General features: G+C 44.9%; 2 protein-coding genes across 2 annotated transcripts in view; both read right to left on the bottom strand.

Moving 5' to 3' along the window:
• Nucleotides 1-17,741, bottom strand: part of LOC117770083 (double-strand-break repair protein rad21 homolog A-like) — a 951,093-nt gene that overhangs the window by 637,407 nt on the left and 295,945 nt on the right. The gene's annotated exons all lie outside the window — the stretch shown is intronic.
• The window catches only part of crybg2 (crystallin beta-gamma domain containing 2), a 34,054-nt gene that overhangs the window by 13,579 nt on the left and 2,734 nt on the right, over nucleotides 1-17,741 (bottom strand). The window contains exons 2-8 of the mRNA XM_034600311.1: nucleotides 13,792-13,897; nucleotides 10,575-10,730; nucleotides 8,717-10,445; nucleotides 7,867-8,686; nucleotides 2,209-3,373; nucleotides 1,679-1,697; nucleotides 948-1,639 (exon numbers count right to left, since the gene is read on the bottom strand). Of these exons, the coding sequence (XP_034456202.1) occupies nucleotides 948-1,639; nucleotides 1,679-1,697; nucleotides 2,209-3,373; nucleotides 7,867-8,686; nucleotides 8,717-10,445; nucleotides 10,575-10,730; nucleotides 13,792-13,897 (4,687 nt within the window). The remainder of the gene's footprint in view (nucleotides 1-947; nucleotides 1,640-1,678; nucleotides 1,698-2,208; nucleotides 3,374-7,866; nucleotides 8,687-8,716; nucleotides 10,446-10,574; nucleotides 10,731-13,791; nucleotides 13,898-17,741) is intronic.

Here is a 17,741-nt window from a genome sequence, read left to right as displayed (position 1 = left end):
TCGGGGGTTTGAATCTCGAATAACGAGCACTTTATTTCACTTGCTAACGCGTGACCACTGTAGGACCTTTTTGAGGCTTCTGGTTACCTCCGCCGAGGACGTGGTGTTTTTGTTTGTCAGCAGGATTACGCAAAAACCACAGAACGAATTTCCCCCAAAACTTGGTGAAAGGATGTAACATGGGCAAAGAAAGTGGAAATTAAAATTGAGCACAAATCCAAAAGAAAGGGGCTGATCTCCCTCTTTTAAACATTGTGAAATAGGGAATAATTCATAAATCTTGATGGAAATAAATCAGGCATCTTTACAAAATTAGATCTATGAGTGTTTGCAATTTGGTGCAGCTTGATTGAATTAAAAGGAGACTTTCAGGGAGTTTTGCACTGTTCTGGGTGCCATTATACCATCAGGCTAACTGTGGTCTACAAATATTTGAATTCAAAAGCTCCATAAATATACGTTCCACTAAGTAAAGGTATACATAGACTAACAGGGCCACTCCTGTGTGCACTACAAACCACAGAATCACACTCTCTCACCTGATGTGAGCTGTCCTGTTAGTTTGTCTGTTTTACAACACTGAGGACAAAGGGGAGACACACTCAGCGCTGCCCATGTAATAAGTGCACACATAAATGTAGTTGTGGTTTCCATTACAACCTTCAATCAGCTCTTCCAGTTTATGCACTGCTTTCTAAGTATGAACTGCTTTTTTATTACATCCTTACACTTTAGAGAAACACATTATTCTGACACTGTGTTTTCACTGAACTGCTCCTACAAATACAAGTTCTACAACCTATTTACGCGTGTAAACGCCGAATCCTTATTCTTCTCAGCAATATAAAGCTTTTGCAAAATATGTAATTTAATCTAAATCATCCCTTATTTTTATGGATTTTTATTGTCACCCACTAAAAATAATACAAAAAACTAGTCATACTCACATAAGCGTCAGGGAAGGCTCTGTATTTTGACACTTGATTCTTGTCGGGCTCAGGTTCCTTGCTCTGGAACAGAGACCCCCCATACGCGCTGTTGAACAGTGACGTCTGCTGGACCCCACCGGGTCCATCGCTGCTGAAGCTCCTCTGCAGGAGGGGCGGTGGCGTTGTCCCAGCACCGGCACCCATCCCCATCCCCTGTGTCTGGCCAAACATGGATAGGGGGGAGTCTGTGGTTGTGAACGACCTGTGGAGGTCTATGGAGCCCGTGGGGCTGAGGAGGCGGGTGGGACTGTTACTGGAAGGTGGGGAACCGAAGCTGAGCGGCGGAGGCTGACTCATGCGGCTGTTGAAGTCTTCGGCTCCGGTCAAGGAGCCTGAAGAGGACGATGAGTTTACAAGGAAGGAGAAGCGATCGAAGCGGGACCCTCCTAGGTCGCCGAGGTCCTTCTGTCCCACACTCAGGCGATCGCTTGAAGGCCCCGTGTCTGGAAGCGAGCCGGATCGGTAGAGTGGACGATGGCCTCTTCCATTCTCCATTGTCTGATCTATGGACGATGACCTGTAGCCTCCATAGATGACACTGTTGTCGAAGCGAGAGCCTGTGATGGGCGGCGGAGATATTCCGTTTCCATTCAGCAACGGGGATTTTAAGTCCTCAGGGGAAGAGTCAGAGAATCTTCTTAAAACAATACTGTTGGTAGCTGATGCTCTCAGAGGCAAGTTCAGGCCTCGTGTTCCTGGCTGCTGGTCCTGCAGGAGATCGAGCACAGGCGGTAAATCAAGCAGTGAGAATAAAACTAAACAAGCAATGCTATAATGTTAATCTGCAAGAGATCTCCTCAGGTAGACTGTTTTGTTTCTTTTGTCTCTGGGATTTCTGACTTAACCACAATGAGAGTGAATGTAGGTTTGTTTGTGGAAAAGAAAAATGTAGTTTCTAAATTTTTTTCTCTTTTCTGAAGCCAAGAAGCCACGTTTCCACAGAGGGATACAAATTATCCTGCTTTTGTATTCTGGCTGAGTAGATAATAATCTAAGGGTAATAATAATTATATTAATAACAGTGTAATTATTACATAATAACAAGTAAAAAGTTAGATAATTAGATATAATTACTTCCAGAGCATATTTCCCTGCTCCATGCATTCTATTCTGTTGCATTTTTTAATTGCTAGAAAGATCATTTAGTAGATAAAACATTTCCACTAACGTTCATTTGAATATGAATGTACTTATTTCAGGTGTCATCAGTGCGCTGTACCTTCTGGGTCTTCAGCAGCTCCAGTGGTGATCGATTGTCTCTGGGGAAGTTCCTCTTCAGTCCCAGCTCAGGAGGCAGAGTGTAAATCCCATTCAGCGACTCGGGGCCAGTGGTTTCCATCGTTTTCACGGGGCTGGTGAGGGAGGCAGGGAGGTGAGGGGCGATGGGGCTGGGAGCATCCTCCACAATGGGAGGCAGCGAGGACATCAGGTTTGGGGCAGGTGGCCGCAGGCCAATAGACCTGGGCCTGAAGGAGGGTCCCATGTTCTTCAGGGTGTCCACCAGGTTGTCCATGTCCAGCTGGTTGGAGAAGTCTGTGTCGGGGGAGGCGGGGGGCGTGGACGGGGGAGCTGCAGGCTCGCAGACCAGCTCCACCAGTGTGGCTGTAAACAATCCAGTGAACTCAGAGGGCTCGTTGTCGTCTTGTGTGAACCCGTCGGTGTGGCTGGTGTGAAGGGCCGAGGAGAAGCTGGACACAGGGAGCGGTTGTGAGTCCCAGTGTGACTTTATCCTCTCTGCCTCTCCCTCCCTCTGTCTCTCTCCTTCACTTGCAGGTGCAGCTGGCTCCTCCTGCTCCACCAAGCTCCTCCTCCTCCAATCATATCTGGCTTCTCCCGCTGACTCGCTCTCACGGCTCAGGTCGACTTCGGTGTCGTCTCTGAGCCTGTAGCTCAGGCTCAAGTGTTCCTCCGGAGCGGGGGAGGAGGCGGAGGAGGAGAGTGTGTCGCTCAGAGGTTTGTACACTGTAGCCCCGGGGAGAGCGGAGTAGGCGGAGGAGATGGAGGAGGAGGAGGTGCTGGAGTAAGTGTCAGACGATGTGTAAGTCTGAGAGTCAGAAAAAGAGGAATCCTGCTGTACCTTGTATGGTCTGTACTGAGAAACACCCTCAAATCTATTCCTCCAAGTGTACTCTGAGCCGACGTCTCTTCCATTGGACTCAGTTGAGTCCACCGTGTCCTGTCCGAGGTCGTCAGCCTCAGTGATCAGAGACATTTTATGGAAACGCTGTTTGGATTCGTCCTCTTCCAGGGAAGACGAGTTCCTTAGGGTCAGTTTGGTGCTCAGGCTGCTGTAGCCTGAATTCATTTTGTCAAACGTGTCCTGGTCGGCGTTTGTCTGCCGACTCTCTGGAGCTGCTGCGTCTGTCCTCGAAGCCGTCGGGGACCTAGACAGACAGAACGAAAGTCTGATTTTAGTGCCTTCAGGGTGTGGCAGCCATGTAATGACAACAATGCAAATTTACACAAAGACTTCCTTTGAATGTCTTGACTTGCAAAATTGAGTTTACAAGAGCCTCATCATTACAATTGTTGTTTAGAATACATTTTCACAGATAACGGCTGAAGGGATCGGAGCCTTATCGTGGAAACGGGAAAAGAGAAGAGCAACGCAGGAAAAAAGCTTAAAAGAAAGGAGAAGTTTCACTCTACAGATAAAGTCATGAAACCGAGAGGGAGGAGCGTTGACACGTGGGTGTAAAAAGTAGATAATTCCAAAGGTCAAGAGAATAAACAGGAAGGGCCTCAGTGAGCTGATTACATTAGTCCACAGCAGTGTCAATTTTGTAAGAACCCCCTTAAATTCTATGATGGGCTACATGTAGGAGACTGCAAAGCCCCCCCCCCGACAACGCCCACATGCCACTAACCTTCTGCTAAAAGATTCTTAAGTTTAGAGGTTTGGTTGAAGACTAGAATGTTTAATTTCCTCTCGTTGCATCTACACATAAAAGAGAGTCGAGGGAGTTAAACAGACAATAGATGCAAGAACACGCTGTACATTGTACACAGGAACATTGTGGGAACATGTACAGGCACATTATGTAAATCTAGATCCAATGCACATGTGCTTGAACATGCAAATGTCCTCATGTCCTTACGGAGCAATGCTAAGTGAGGGGAGAAATTAAGTGTATGTATGATATAATTTGTTACGCAGCTCAGGAGACCATCGAGAAACTTCGAGTTTCGTCACCACACAGCAGATCCAGACTAACCTGCAAAAACAATAGTCAAAACATCCCTCTCAAGGCTCACCTGCCTGAGTACCTGTCAAAGAATGACAGCTATGTGCACGCAGAGGGTTCGATGGAACTGATGCTTTCGGATGTTTTACCATTTCCTCAAATACACAACAGACTAGAAGCCATTCATGCAGGTTCTGCAGAAGACACGCAGGCCGTTAACTCACAGGAGACACGAGTGACCTGATCATCAGGCAAAATGGGATTTCAGTTAAAGAACATTTTCAGACCAGTCTGACGAAACATGTTTGAGGGGAGAGGAGAGCAGGTGTGTCACCCGAGCACGTTTCTCTTATCTGCCCGTATCTACAGGGGATTATAGTGCACATTTACAAAGTGTGCAGTAAAGCCACTGGTGAGTGTCAAACGCCATCATGGCCTGAAGCTTTGCTCAGCTCAAGGAAAAGAAAAGTGTAGTTTACACAAGTCGAAAAAGTTTAAAAAATGACTTTTAAATAACTTTTACCAGAATTTTTAAATTCACAAAAAACCCACTAGAGGCAAGAAAAACTGAAAAAAGCATCATAAGTCTCCTTTAATGATACAATATGATTTTCTCCTATTGTTTTCAGAGACTCTTAAGGATTCAAAGATTCACTTTCTGCCCATTTCTGTCTGATTTATTCATGATGTGAACAATTTATTATCATTGTTGGATAAGGTTTGGTGTTTTGAAGCGTTTCGAGATGCATTCAGGGACCTGGAGCAAATATCCAAAGTAAATGTTGAATTAATTCATTCTAAATTGTGACTAATTGGTGTAAAACAACATGCACATCCACCCTAAAACCCTCCTGAACTTAAATTTGATCTGTCGAAGGATTAAGCGGTGAGGACTTCCTGAACAGAGCTTCAGTCAGGTCAAGGTGTGGTTTTTAAACTACCTTCACATGTTGTTTTACAGCACAGAGGGAATTCTCCACGAGTTTGTCATTCCTCTCTCGTCTCTAAGCAAAGTGTCAAAGTGTCAAACGGGAGCGTGTCAGCCACGATCACAAAGAAAAACAAAAGAGGAGTTGGTGGACCAGAAACAAAGGTCTTTAGGAGTTGAAGGTGTAAAGAAGGACATTTTATTCTGCATTTTCACTCAAATTCATGAGGAAAAATCAAACCAAACTTTAATGATGCAGCAGAAATCTGTTTTACAAATCAGTGCTCTGAGGTGGGTGGGATCCTGGTGTTACTGCCCCTGACTTCACCACAGATGGCGCCTAGGAGACAGGTCAGACTGGCTAAATTCCATTTTTATCTTTCAGTGCACCACTGTCTGTGTCGGAGGCCCCAACCTGTTCTTTGGACGATTCTGGAGAAGACGAATAAACCATCTACTACCTCTGTTCTGACACTATTTGATGTGATGACACCAGAATGTCTCGGCTCCTCCACCTGAACTCAACGTGCACGCAGGAGTGACGTGGACCAGCTGGTGCAAGGATCACAGTCTCTCCCCTGAATGTAGGAAACTGCAAAAACTGCTTCATCCACCAGGGAGTCAGGAGTCAGGATGCTGAACTGTCTCCCTGTACCATTCACCCAGCCCCCCCGCCACCATCAACAGATCTGTAACCAGCTGCCTTTTGGCTGCATAATACGTTGTACTATGTGTGGAGTACTTCATATGCTGCGTTCTTATATGGCAGAATTGACAATAAAGTTGACTTTGACACCGCAGTATATTTGTTTGTCAACAGGATTACACAAAAAACTACTGAACAGATTTGGATGAAGCACATTTCAATAACTTTTTTTAATGTTTTAACCAGAGAATAATTCATGGATCTGGATTTGTTTTTTAAAATCCTACATATTTTGGGGACTGGTATCTAAGAGTGTGTGCAGAGTGGTGCAGCCTAATTGATATAGTTTGTAAATATGTATCATCCTCTGTCTTCCACTACAGTAAAACACACGTCTTTGCTGCCACCTTGTGGTATTAAAAGTACTTCAAAGTGCCACAAAAATTAAACGGAAAATGATCAATGATGTTGTGGTGCTGTTACACAACCAGTTACAAAACAGTCTTTCTCTGTAAATCTGTATCTGTAAATGTGCACCTGTTCCATCATGTGCCACGAGTTAACATGAAACTTATCTTTCTGAGGAATCTACCTCTCCCATCATGTCAAAACAGAAAAATGAAGTCACGCATAGGACACTTAAAAACAGACCAGTGGGAGGAGAAGCCTCCAAAAAACACACACAAAAAAAACACACCTGCTCAAACACCACACGTCATTTAGCAAAGACCTACTTTCCCTCACAAGGTGTTGTCACGACTTTAAAGCTGCATCACCTGCAGCATTATTTCTTCCCTAGAATCAAAAGGCTCGATCAGAGACCAGCTTCAGATTAAACATTTTACTTTAGCGCTGTGACACTAAAACATTTCTATATTTGAGAATCTGGCATGAGAGCCGGTGCTCCAGGTGTCAGACTAGAGTCAGGACACTTTTAACCATTTAGGAAACAATCTCAAGTATTTAGGCCGAACGATTAGTTTAAATCTGTTGAAAAACGTCCACGACACACTCACAGCTTAACAGTTCAGAATTATAGAAAACAGACTAAAGCAGTGAATCTGCCGCGATAAGACATTTTCCTTGATAAAGAACTTTAATTATTATCGGACACTTTAAATTGTTACCGATAAAAAATAGGTAGTTAATTATACAGTGTTGGGGTGTGGCCTCTCTCCTGTCATGCTCCGATCATCGTAAATCACCGTCATGTCACTTACTAATTAGTAGGTTGCTTTCATGATGGAAACTACATTAAAACATTTCACAAATTTGTCTTTGGGGGCCGTCCCCTTGTGAAATGTTATGCAAATGATGTGATAGAAGCAAAGCACATTTATGTTTTGCTAGTTTAAGGAATGCAATCGTGCATCATTCATTAGAAACAGTGGATTTGTCCACATCATGGCCAGAGATGAATTGAATAATTGTTTATGTACGTGATCAATCAAATAACCTAAAATGAAGGAATCATGATCAAATGTTTTCTAAAAGTTTAATAAAATAAATAAATGCCTTCTTCATCATGTGATCAGGTGATCTGTGGACTATAAACAGTCGATAGATGAATCTGAATCGATCAAGATGAATCTACATGACAGCGACAAATCAAAACAGCCGCAGATCATCGGGTTATGTCACTTGACGCATGGTGAAATTGAAACGCATGGTGCTGACCTATTTACCGAGGTAGATGTTTAGCCATCACCAGGTTCAGGGACTTATCAGGTGGCCACACGGTAAGGTGAGAAATTTACGCTAGCCATATGCCCTCTATTGTCTCATTAGCGAGGTAACAGGCTTTAGTTTCCTGTCGCCATTTGGTTCCAAGCAACAACAACTTGGTTCCACAACATCAACAATGTGCGTCTGGCAGAAAACCTTAGAGGGAAACCTGCTGCCAACACTGTGAGATTCAGAGGCTGCAATTTCCCTAAATGACATAATTGCCGACTTTGTGGAAATAACCCACTTGCTGCACTTTCCCCCGGCTGCTCCCTGCACACAAACCTTGTGGTCATCAAACGACCAACATGCAGACTGTAGTGTATGAGCCCGACTCTAAATCCAGAACACCTGCAGGACAAGAATCAAAACAGAGAAACAGTTCCCACTCACCCTGGAGTCAGGTCCGGCTCTTCTTCTGCCGGATGCTCGTGGCCCTCAGAGGACTCCCCTGCAGGTTCGGTATCAGGCGGGTGTGTGTCTACACTCAGGGTTGACAGCTCGACTCCCACCTGTTCTGGCACCGTCCTCTTTTTGTCCTCGCTCCCTGTAATCGTATCCTCCCACTCGCTACGCTGCTGATCACTGTTGTGCTCAATCTCTGTGGCATCTGATTGCAGCTCGGTGCTGTGCGTCGAAATGCCGGCAACAACCTCTGCTCCAGCTGAGGGATCCGCGTCGGCACTGCTGTTGATTTCTCTGCTGTTGATTTCTCTGCTGTTGATTTCTCTGCCTGCTTCTCCTCTCTCGTCCTCACCTGGTGAAACTTGTTCCTCTCTGCGCGTGGGAGTGATCACATCGTCCTCCCCAGTGTCGCAGGGAGCAGCAGGTTCACACTGAGGACTCCTGACGTCTTCGTACACCTGATCACTTGTCTCCTGGCTCGGGAGCTGCCTCTCTACGTTGAGGTGGTCTTCTGTTTCCAAGGCCCTGGTCCAGTTTCGCTCAGACCACTCCCCCTGCACATGCGGTGGCTCACTGGAGGGTGGAGCGACCTCGCATACCATCACCTGCCGAACCGGTGTGGCCAGTAACTCCTCCTTACCCTCCTCCTCCTCCTCCTCCTCCTCTATAATCTGTGGCAACGCTGCCATTGCTACTTCTGTCTCCTGCCACTTTGCATCATTGCTCACCAAATACTCAGACATCTCGCTTTCTGGCACTTGAGTCTCCTCCACTTGACCCATCGGTTGTTGCTGCTCCTCTTCAGTTTGGCTGATGAGATCCATGTCGTTTCCCTCGTCGCCCTCGCTGCCTTCCTCGCTCTGCATTTTAACAATCACCACCCTGAATTCTCCCTCATCTCTCTTGCTTCTCCCTCTCTCTACGACCTCCCCCCACTCCCTCTCCTTTAAACCGTCTACCTCCTCTCTTTCGTACATCGTGTACATCTCTTCTTCCTCGCTCTCCTCCTCCTCGTTGTTCTCCTCGGCGCTGTAGTACACCTCCATGACACTGCCATCATCCGATCCCACACTCAGATACGCTGGGCTCAAAGGCCCTTCGCTCCCCTCCCTCGGCCCTGCACCAGAAGCAGCATATAAAAACTCTGTCGTATCGATTTGTATCTCGAGACTCTCGACTGCGCTCATTTTATCCGGGACAGGAGAGACACAGCCCGAGTCGGCACTCACTTCCTCTGTGACTACCTCTTTGACAAGGATCACCCTCTGTTTGGAGTCAGTAACCCGAGTCTCGGCCCCATGGGATGCTGCATAGTCAGAAACTGGTGGGGGAGGGTTCTGAACCACGGGGACTGACCTGACAGTGTCGTGGGGGAGGCTGAAACTGTCTGATTTCCCGTGTGACAGAGAGCGGGTCCACTCTGAATAAGGAATGTCTTTAACGACGAGAGAGGAAGGACGATATGTGTTTGCGTCCATTTGAAAATCACGAGTGTCGACGTGTGTGTTGTTATATCTACTTTCTGCATCATCCAGTCTGCGAGTATGCGAAGATGACAGGTGAGAGTAGATAACATTAGTTTCTGTCTGACATTCATTCAGGGTTTTCACCAAGACAGGCTCCAATGTGGTGTTCACCTCTATCCTCTCTGTGTGGATTACAAGAGGAGGAGGGGGAGGGTACGAGGGGGATGACATTACATCAGAGGTGAAACTCTGAGGGAAAAGTGAATCGTACAGCGCTCCGTAAACCACATCCTGACTGCGAGGGCGCTCTTTCCTGCCATCAGCCGAGGCTGTGGTGACACTTTTGGCAGTTTCGGGAAATGAAGATCTCTCAGCGTGAGAAACCGAGACTTCTTCACGGCCGCTGGCAGAGTCTGAGCGCGGAGCGGAGTCGTCAGTGTCGGTGCGAGGAGCTCGGCTCGGCTCTGTGAATGTAGCATCGGCTTTGGAGTCGGCGCTCGGAGCCGTGCAGTCAGAGGCGTCAGGCTGATGATGTGATAATGGAACTCTGGTGGATTCCGGAGGAGAGATTTCAGTTTTTGTGTGAGACTGCTGGAGGACATCATTATCACAAGGGCCGCTGCTTTCGCTGACTGACTCGGCAACTGCTGCATTGTGATCTGAGGTGTGCGGCGTGCCCGGAGGCCGACTGGCCGGAAGGCTCGGTGCATTCTGGGTATCAGCAACGGAGACGCTGTCTGTCGAAGGAGCAGGTGATTTGGCGTCACTTCTGGGCAAGTTGTGGTGAGAGGAAATGTTCACGTTCTCATCATCTAGCTGGAGCTCAGGTATGGAAGCTATTGGTGCTTTCGGTAACTCCTCGTTCACATCGAAAGGATCGGAGACGTTCAGTGGCTCCCGCGGTTCTGGATGGGTGTTCACAGTGACGACTGACTGTGATTGGTCAGGGAGAGGGAAGTGTGACTCTGATTGTTTTGTGGCCACAGGGGGAGGAGAAGGGATGTCGAACTTTTTGCGGGAGATGAGCTCCGGCTGAGACAAACTGAACATCGTCCTCACGTCGCCCTGATCCAGCTCCATCTGACTGAGGTCCATGGTGGTCTGCAGGGAGATCATTTACAGTTCCAGTAATTAAATGAGAAAGAATTGGTGGTTTAGCACTTTATCACCGATTATCTCAAAGTAAGGACACATCATTTTGCCAAACATAAACACTGGGATTGATTTTACCTCCTCTTGCTCGTCGATGGGTGGACTATGAAGAACAAACGTGCTCTTAGAGAGTTTCTCTTCATCCTTCCTCTTCCTCTTTTTAAGACCAAAGGAAAAGGTGGCAAACCTCTTGGGCTTGCGGAGGTCCAACTCCGAGTAGCTGAGTTCCTTGCTCTAAGAGGAAGAGACAAAGATGGAGGAGAGACGGACGAGACGTGAATTAATGAAACACAGATATATCTCGTTACTAAAAGCATTAAAGAATGTGGAGCGGCTTCCTGTGCACAAAGTCCTCGATAGCTAGAAAGATCACTCATCCTCCCAAACGCCATTTTTGAAAGGCCATGTCATGCGTATCATAGAAACTCTGAACCACTTCTCCTGCCAGCGGTAGGAATGAGGATGTTGCACAATAAAAAAATGTTTCCACCTCAAAGATTACGCATTCTTAAACATCAAGCTGCCACCCTGACTTCATTCCAGGCAGCATAAGCTGCTCCACCCTGACAAAAATGAAGGACTAGTAGAACACGATCTACTAAACCACTAGCTGCTGTCAGATAAGGTTTTGTGGAGGCTTGGTGAGGGTTCATGTTAAATAGCCCAAGTACAGACAATGCAGAACTTCAGCTAATATACTGCAACACATCCTGTAGCCTAAAGTATATTGTAGTTTTACTGCAAATACCATATGTGACCAGAGTAAATGGAAAAACAGATAGTAATTTTCACATAATCTTAAAAGTGGATGCTTCATTTGGGTGCATGAGAATAACTGATCCATCAAACATCTGCATCTCTGCACAGCATGAGGGTCGTTCCTCGTTATAAAACCTTTAATTGATCTGTAATTGATTGAATCTGACAGAAGAAACCTTTCAAAGTTAAAGTATCCTGTGGGACGCCACCGAGCTCGACCCCTCCAGTCCTCCACAGATGTTTTTTGTAAAGAAGATACTGAAGCGAGCTGTTGATGGTGAAATCAGATAGTGGCTTTTCTGAGGAATACAGTATGTGTGCATGCTTTGTGGAGCCGTGATGACAAAGGAGAAAGACAAACAAAGCGGTCCGTCACTGCCATCTGACAGATTTCCAACATGGGTGTGTCTTTACGAATTCTTCCGTCCCTGATGGCTAGTTCGGAAAGTATGAGAAGACAACAATCAAAGTGAAGTCCGGGTTAAGTGTGTGGGTGATGGACAGGATGACTCCGCCGTGTTAAACACATCTGTCTGCTCTCCATGCATGAGCTCACAAAACCAACTCAACAACAAAAGGGACAGAGATTTTTAAAGAATGCTGCTACAAAGATATAAAGCCGCAAACAAAACTTTAACCTTTTCAGGGATTTATATCAAAGTGAATCCAATAAAAACTTGACTAAACATTGAATTAAAGATGATATTTTGTGAAGTTTAAAGCTTTTGAGAGATGAATGAACAAAATCTTCCTTTTGCAAATGAAAGGTTGAACTTGTACGAGACTAGAATGTCCATCTTGATCTTAATTCTCAGGGATATCAACAAAAAAGTCCTGAATCATCCCCCTGATGCTCAAATCCATTGATGCCCTGTGTCAATTCATTACATTCATCTTAAAAGTGGTGGAATGGTAAAGTTGTATATTTCATTTCCCTGCTGCCCTGAACCATCCCAACCTTGTCTTTTCCTTTTTCTGTTCCCACCTGAGACACAAAGCAAGGAATCAAACCTTCTGGTCACTGTACACTTGGGGATCACTTTCGTTTTGAAAGCTGATCTGTTCCCAGTAACCACCATCGAGTGCACAGACACACACAACTACTGCATCCATCAGGAAAACGTCCCACTTTATATAACAACCTGTTAAATCAGTTGATTATCATTTAGGAAACATAACATTTGAGTTGTTGATTTTACCCAGAGGTCATCTACATCTTCACCAGTCAGATATTCACCACACTGATGCTCAGTAAAGCACTGGCGCCCTCTTCTGGAGGGAATATAAACTCTTATTTGACCCGATTCTCCCTTTTAACTTCTATATTATATTTACCTCAGGCAAAACATCTGAAACATGACCAGAGTGATGCTGATAAGATTTAACTGCAGCATTGAAGTCATAGAGAAAATCAAAAGTGAGTTGAACAGACAGTGTGTGTGTGTGTGTGTGTGTGTGTGTGTGTGTGTGTGTGTGTGTGTGTGTGTACAGTCAGGACGTGTTGTACTTTTTTGTATTTCCTGTGTTATGGCGCCCTCCAGTGGGGTATCCTATGTATTGGTCACATCTACTCAGCTGTAGGTATCTACATTTAAATTGTAAGACTGTGACAAATTGATGAACACAGATAAATCTTTGCAGAGCTCAGATTAGTGTGTGCACTTTTAAAATTGAAGCGGGGGGGGGGGGCAACCAAGACCTTGAGGGACAGTCTATGAGGTGGAATGCAGCTACATATGAAGTCACCTGAGAGGTGGCTCATCTTTCACTAACGGAACATAAGCTCCGTGTTCAGACAAGTTTTCTCCACATCGAGGTCTGTTCTGCATTCTGAGTGAAAACCAGAGGAACCCTGGAAACACTGTTGGTGAAAGTGTCAGTGCAGACCCAGAGAAGTCAGATGTATCATTGTCGCCATATTATTAGTATTTTTACTTTGATGGAATAAAGGTCACATGCAGTTATAGTCCATATTTTATAAAGTAACCGATTTTGCATATTTTTTCCCTTTGCCTTACACACGCACGCACGTGACTTAAAATAAACAAACTCCACACAGAGAGACCTCGGCCAAGCTGGGATTTGAACCAATAACCTTTTACTGCTAACCACCCACAGCTTGTTTGTAGCGCACGGTCACACTGAAACTTTAACCTTTCTTGCAAACTCAGAGTAAAGTTAAGCTTAAAGTTTTGATAAGTGCTTGATTATTATCTGTCAGTGAGTATAACTCAAACTGATATTGTTTAAACTGGTTGATAAAAAAACACTGTTCACAGTTTCACACTTTACAGTTTCGGCTTCTATTGCTCCCCTGAGGGCAAAGTTTCATATCAGCTTTCAGTGAATTGGATATTATTTTTGACTAGAGCCCTGTGGGGATGTAGCCTGAAACAACACTTTTTTTGCACACACAACCTCAACATGATGCAGTGAACTAACCCTCCCTGTGTGACTGCGCTGACTGAAATCAAAAAGGTGGACGGTCCCTAATTTTAAACGAGAGGAGCTCAACGATGAAGACAGCTGGACTGACCTTTGACCTGGGTGCAGTGAAAGAGTGAGACGACCTCTTGTGGTCCGAGACGACGTTGTCCGCCCAGGCCTCTGCATCCTCAGCTGTGTTGATGGGCTCGGCGGCACTGAGAGGGACAGGGACATGTGAAATTAGTCGAGCCTAAAATATATTTCTTCTCAAGATTTAACCATTAACGAATACTTAATGAGTTTACACACATTTGTAAAAATGCATTTGCATGTAATGTGATCGCGCTCGAGAAAACAACCTCATCCTGTTTGTGTATTGTGACTGTCGCATTATTAAAGAGGGAAAATATGCAGCTTGGCTAAATAAAGCCGTGAACCAGCGCTGAGGGAATGTTGAACAGAACCGGCTGAGCAGAGAGTGACTTTGTGATTCTTAGAGCAGCGTTCCACGTTGGTGACTCGTGGGTAGAGCAAGGCACTTATTATGACATCAGAATATACACACAAACAAAAAAACAATTCTTCCCAGTGAAGTGCGACTCCTGGGACGTCGGCGTGAGCAGGGTCCTCGGGGTCGGAGAGACGCTCCATTAATAGCCGTGGGCTGTCATCGCATCTAACACATGACACAAAGGTCTCTTTATGCACACGGGCGCTCTACCTTTGCACACCTGGGTGAAACAGGAAGCTAAATGACAAGCAAACATTGGCGACAGCTCAGAGCCCAGCATGACTCCAACAGCCGTGCACGACATGCATTGTGTGTGCGCACGACTACTTCAGAGTGACTGCTCTGGCTCCTCTTGTGTTGACAAGCAGAGTTTGATTCTTTTGCCTATAAAAGGATAAACACACGTCTTGTGATGGCGCAGCGCTTGTGGCAGCCTGTCGTAGGGTTAGGGTTTTAATTGTGTATTTCTGTATTTTGCATTTCTGTACTTTCTTCCTTGTCTGGCTGGACAATATATCCAAAAATCACATCAAGATATAAATCTTTATATCAGGCGATGTGATCAATAATCAACGTGATAAATATCAAATATGTTTTTCTTTTTAGTTTATATACGGTTGATAAGGTTGATCAATAATGTGTTAAACCTCCGCAATGGGCTTACACATTGTACAAGCGATATACAGATATATATATTGAACCTTTAAATAACCACTGCAGTGTGTGAGAACATCAGATGTGGTTTCTTTAGGTGTCCGGAGATAAGAGGATGAGTCTTATCTGCGCCTCTAAGTAACGTGTGTGTTTAGGTGTAAAGAGACAGGGACATACCGAGAAACATTCAAAGCCTCTCGCTGTGTGAACTTACGACACCTGACACCCACAACTGAAAACAAAAAACTCTCTATGTCTTCATTGAGATGAAGTTCAACAGGATGTGACTGAGAGATGACAGTGAAGGTGAGAGTGTTGACGACTGGGAGTTGAAGTTAGAGATGTTCAGATGCCAGCATCGGAAATTCTTTGTCGGGCAAATCTCCGATACCAAGTTTTAAACCCAGATAAAACTGCAATTTTCTTTTCCTGGAAATCACTCCACTGGCCAAAAGAACGTGTCTTCCGAAGGTGTAGCGTTAGCCAGAGCTTTAGCTAAAATGTCGTCAATTTGACTATTCCACGCTGGCGAGCCTCACAAGTAAAACGCCGACGTTTAACGTATCAAGACGTCTGTTTCAAGGGGTACGTGGCACAATAGTGTTGCTAATAACAACACTAGCAATCAGCCATACAGCAATGACAACAATCATCATTTCCAAACAGGGTCAGTGGCATAAAGCTGTTTAAATACATCATATGCATTGTTATTTTTTAAATCCACTGGTTTCGGATCAGTACTCTGAGCTGTGTCCAGAATCAAGGACCGCCTCCTTCAGCGTAAGTGGTCTACCCGCCCCCGAAGGAGGTCAGCTTTGTGGGTCAGGTTGACAGAGGCTTTCCTTGATTGGCGTTCTAGCTTGTCCCGCTTGTTGCTGTTGACTCGCAACCGAGTTGGACGGGACGAGAAAGTTTTAATGTCCCTTGGTTTGTTTAACATGTGTACAATTATCTTTGCCGGCACCATTACCTCTGTCACCGAAACGCAATGAACCCTGGGATAGGTATGGCCGGGAAGGATCCGCCTGTTGATGCCTATGATTCTCTGGGATTAAGAGGAGACTTTAAATGCAGCCCCTGGAGGCATTTCAGTGAAACTACCACATTTGCATGGTATCTACAATCAGCCAAACCACATTCTGTCTCTATGCAAATGGATTAAAAATGAAACTCTACGTCCTCCGTCTCTTTGTGTGCTAACACGCACAACAGCTTATTGAAGTGCTGTGTCGTGCACATAGGACCTGAAGGAAATGACAGATAACTGTAGGTCGCTGTACTTCTATCGGCGTGTGACAGACATTTTACCTCCATGTTGATTTAGTTTACACAAGTGCCAGAGAAGATAAAAGTTTATAGTGTTTGAGCGTTTTCATTCTTTAGCACACAAGGCTGCAATTTACGAGCAACTACGCTAACTGCTGTAGGAACTCAGGTTCCCCTGTTTTCACCTTCATGAAAGTGTGCTGCGAAACATGCAAACATAATTACTTTGACAGACATGACAACAAATCCCTGCAGCAAAGATTAGTGGCTAAAGGTTTAATGCTTCTTAACCCACAGATTAGGAGCAAGTCCAAACTCAAAATATGTCACCTCACAACTCCATCCAATCAGATGATGGAATGCAAACTAGGGCCTCACACAAAACTAGTTCAATTCAATATTACGCTAATAAATGACTAAATAGTGTTGAACGAGGGATCGTCTTTACGTTTTCTTTGACTGATTTCTTGCTCAAGAATCAATATCCCCGTTCAACCAAGAAGAATGGAACAAATGAAATCAATTCACTACTTGAAGTTCTTTGAGATCTGAGCATAACATCCATAGTTTTTGTGGGAAAAACTATGGATACCCACAGTCTCTGTCTGTAGTTTGAGAGATATGAGGTGTTTGGAGGGTTATTCTCCACTAGACTACTTCACCTTATCTTTAATTATGAGGAAGTAATTTTCCTTTATATTCCTTCATTTCTCGTACTTGATTATATTTATTATGGCCTTAAAAAGTTCTTTAAAAGTTCTTAAAAATCTAACTGCATGCACCACCTCTCCATACGCAGCACCTATTCTATTATACACCAATCACACACTACCCGCTCACCCATCAGGGGCAGTTTAGGGTTTGGTGTCTTGCCCAAGGACACTTCAGCATCAGACTGGAGGTTAGAGGATGACCTGCCTCCAACTCCTGAGCCACAGTCGCCCACAGATGTAAAACTTACAGCAGAATCATGCCTAAAACCGATAATGGAGTCCGATTATGTCCAGGAGCGATGCTGAAGTGGAAACATCTGCCATGGGATCAGTATTAAACAAATACGCCTCAAGTCGAGACCCATTTAACAAATAATATCAAAATAGTTATAATTTTCCCTCTGTCAGACCTTTACTTTTTAACCCATCCATGTAACCATATGAAAAACACTACACTTGAATATATTATTTGATTTTTTATGCCGTTATACTTCGTTCTGCAAGTATCTCTGGGGATAATCATGTATTTGTACTTGTGAAGTCGGCCGTACGTTCAGTTTACGTAACCCCAGAGTTAAGTCGACTTCACGACCATAACAGGTTCCATGATACACTGACACATTTTATACTTCTGAGTAATGACAGCTCTTTAAACACAGATGAGTTGAGACATCCGAGCTTCAGCTGTGACTAACATGTTGCCAACGTGTACTGTATCCCTGGGCACAACGACGGTGTGTGTGTGTGTAATTGATGAGCAGTTTCAGGGCAATGCAGAAGGTATGTTGAGGTGCAGGTTTCTCTACGGTGCCTCTACGATTCCACAAGAGCCTGAAAGCAAACACACCAGACACTAAAACTCTGGGTGTGTACGACTTCTTCGACAAGGACACTCGAGTGTTTCCTCTGTAATTT

This window comes from Hippoglossus hippoglossus, chromosome 11, assembly GCF_009819705.1.
Source record: "Hippoglossus hippoglossus isolate fHipHip1 chromosome 11, fHipHip1.pri, whole genome shotgun sequence".
NCBI lineage: Eukaryota > Metazoa > Chordata > Actinopteri > Pleuronectiformes > Pleuronectidae > Hippoglossus > Hippoglossus hippoglossus.
This window is presented reverse-complemented; position numbering and strand designations above follow the sequence as displayed.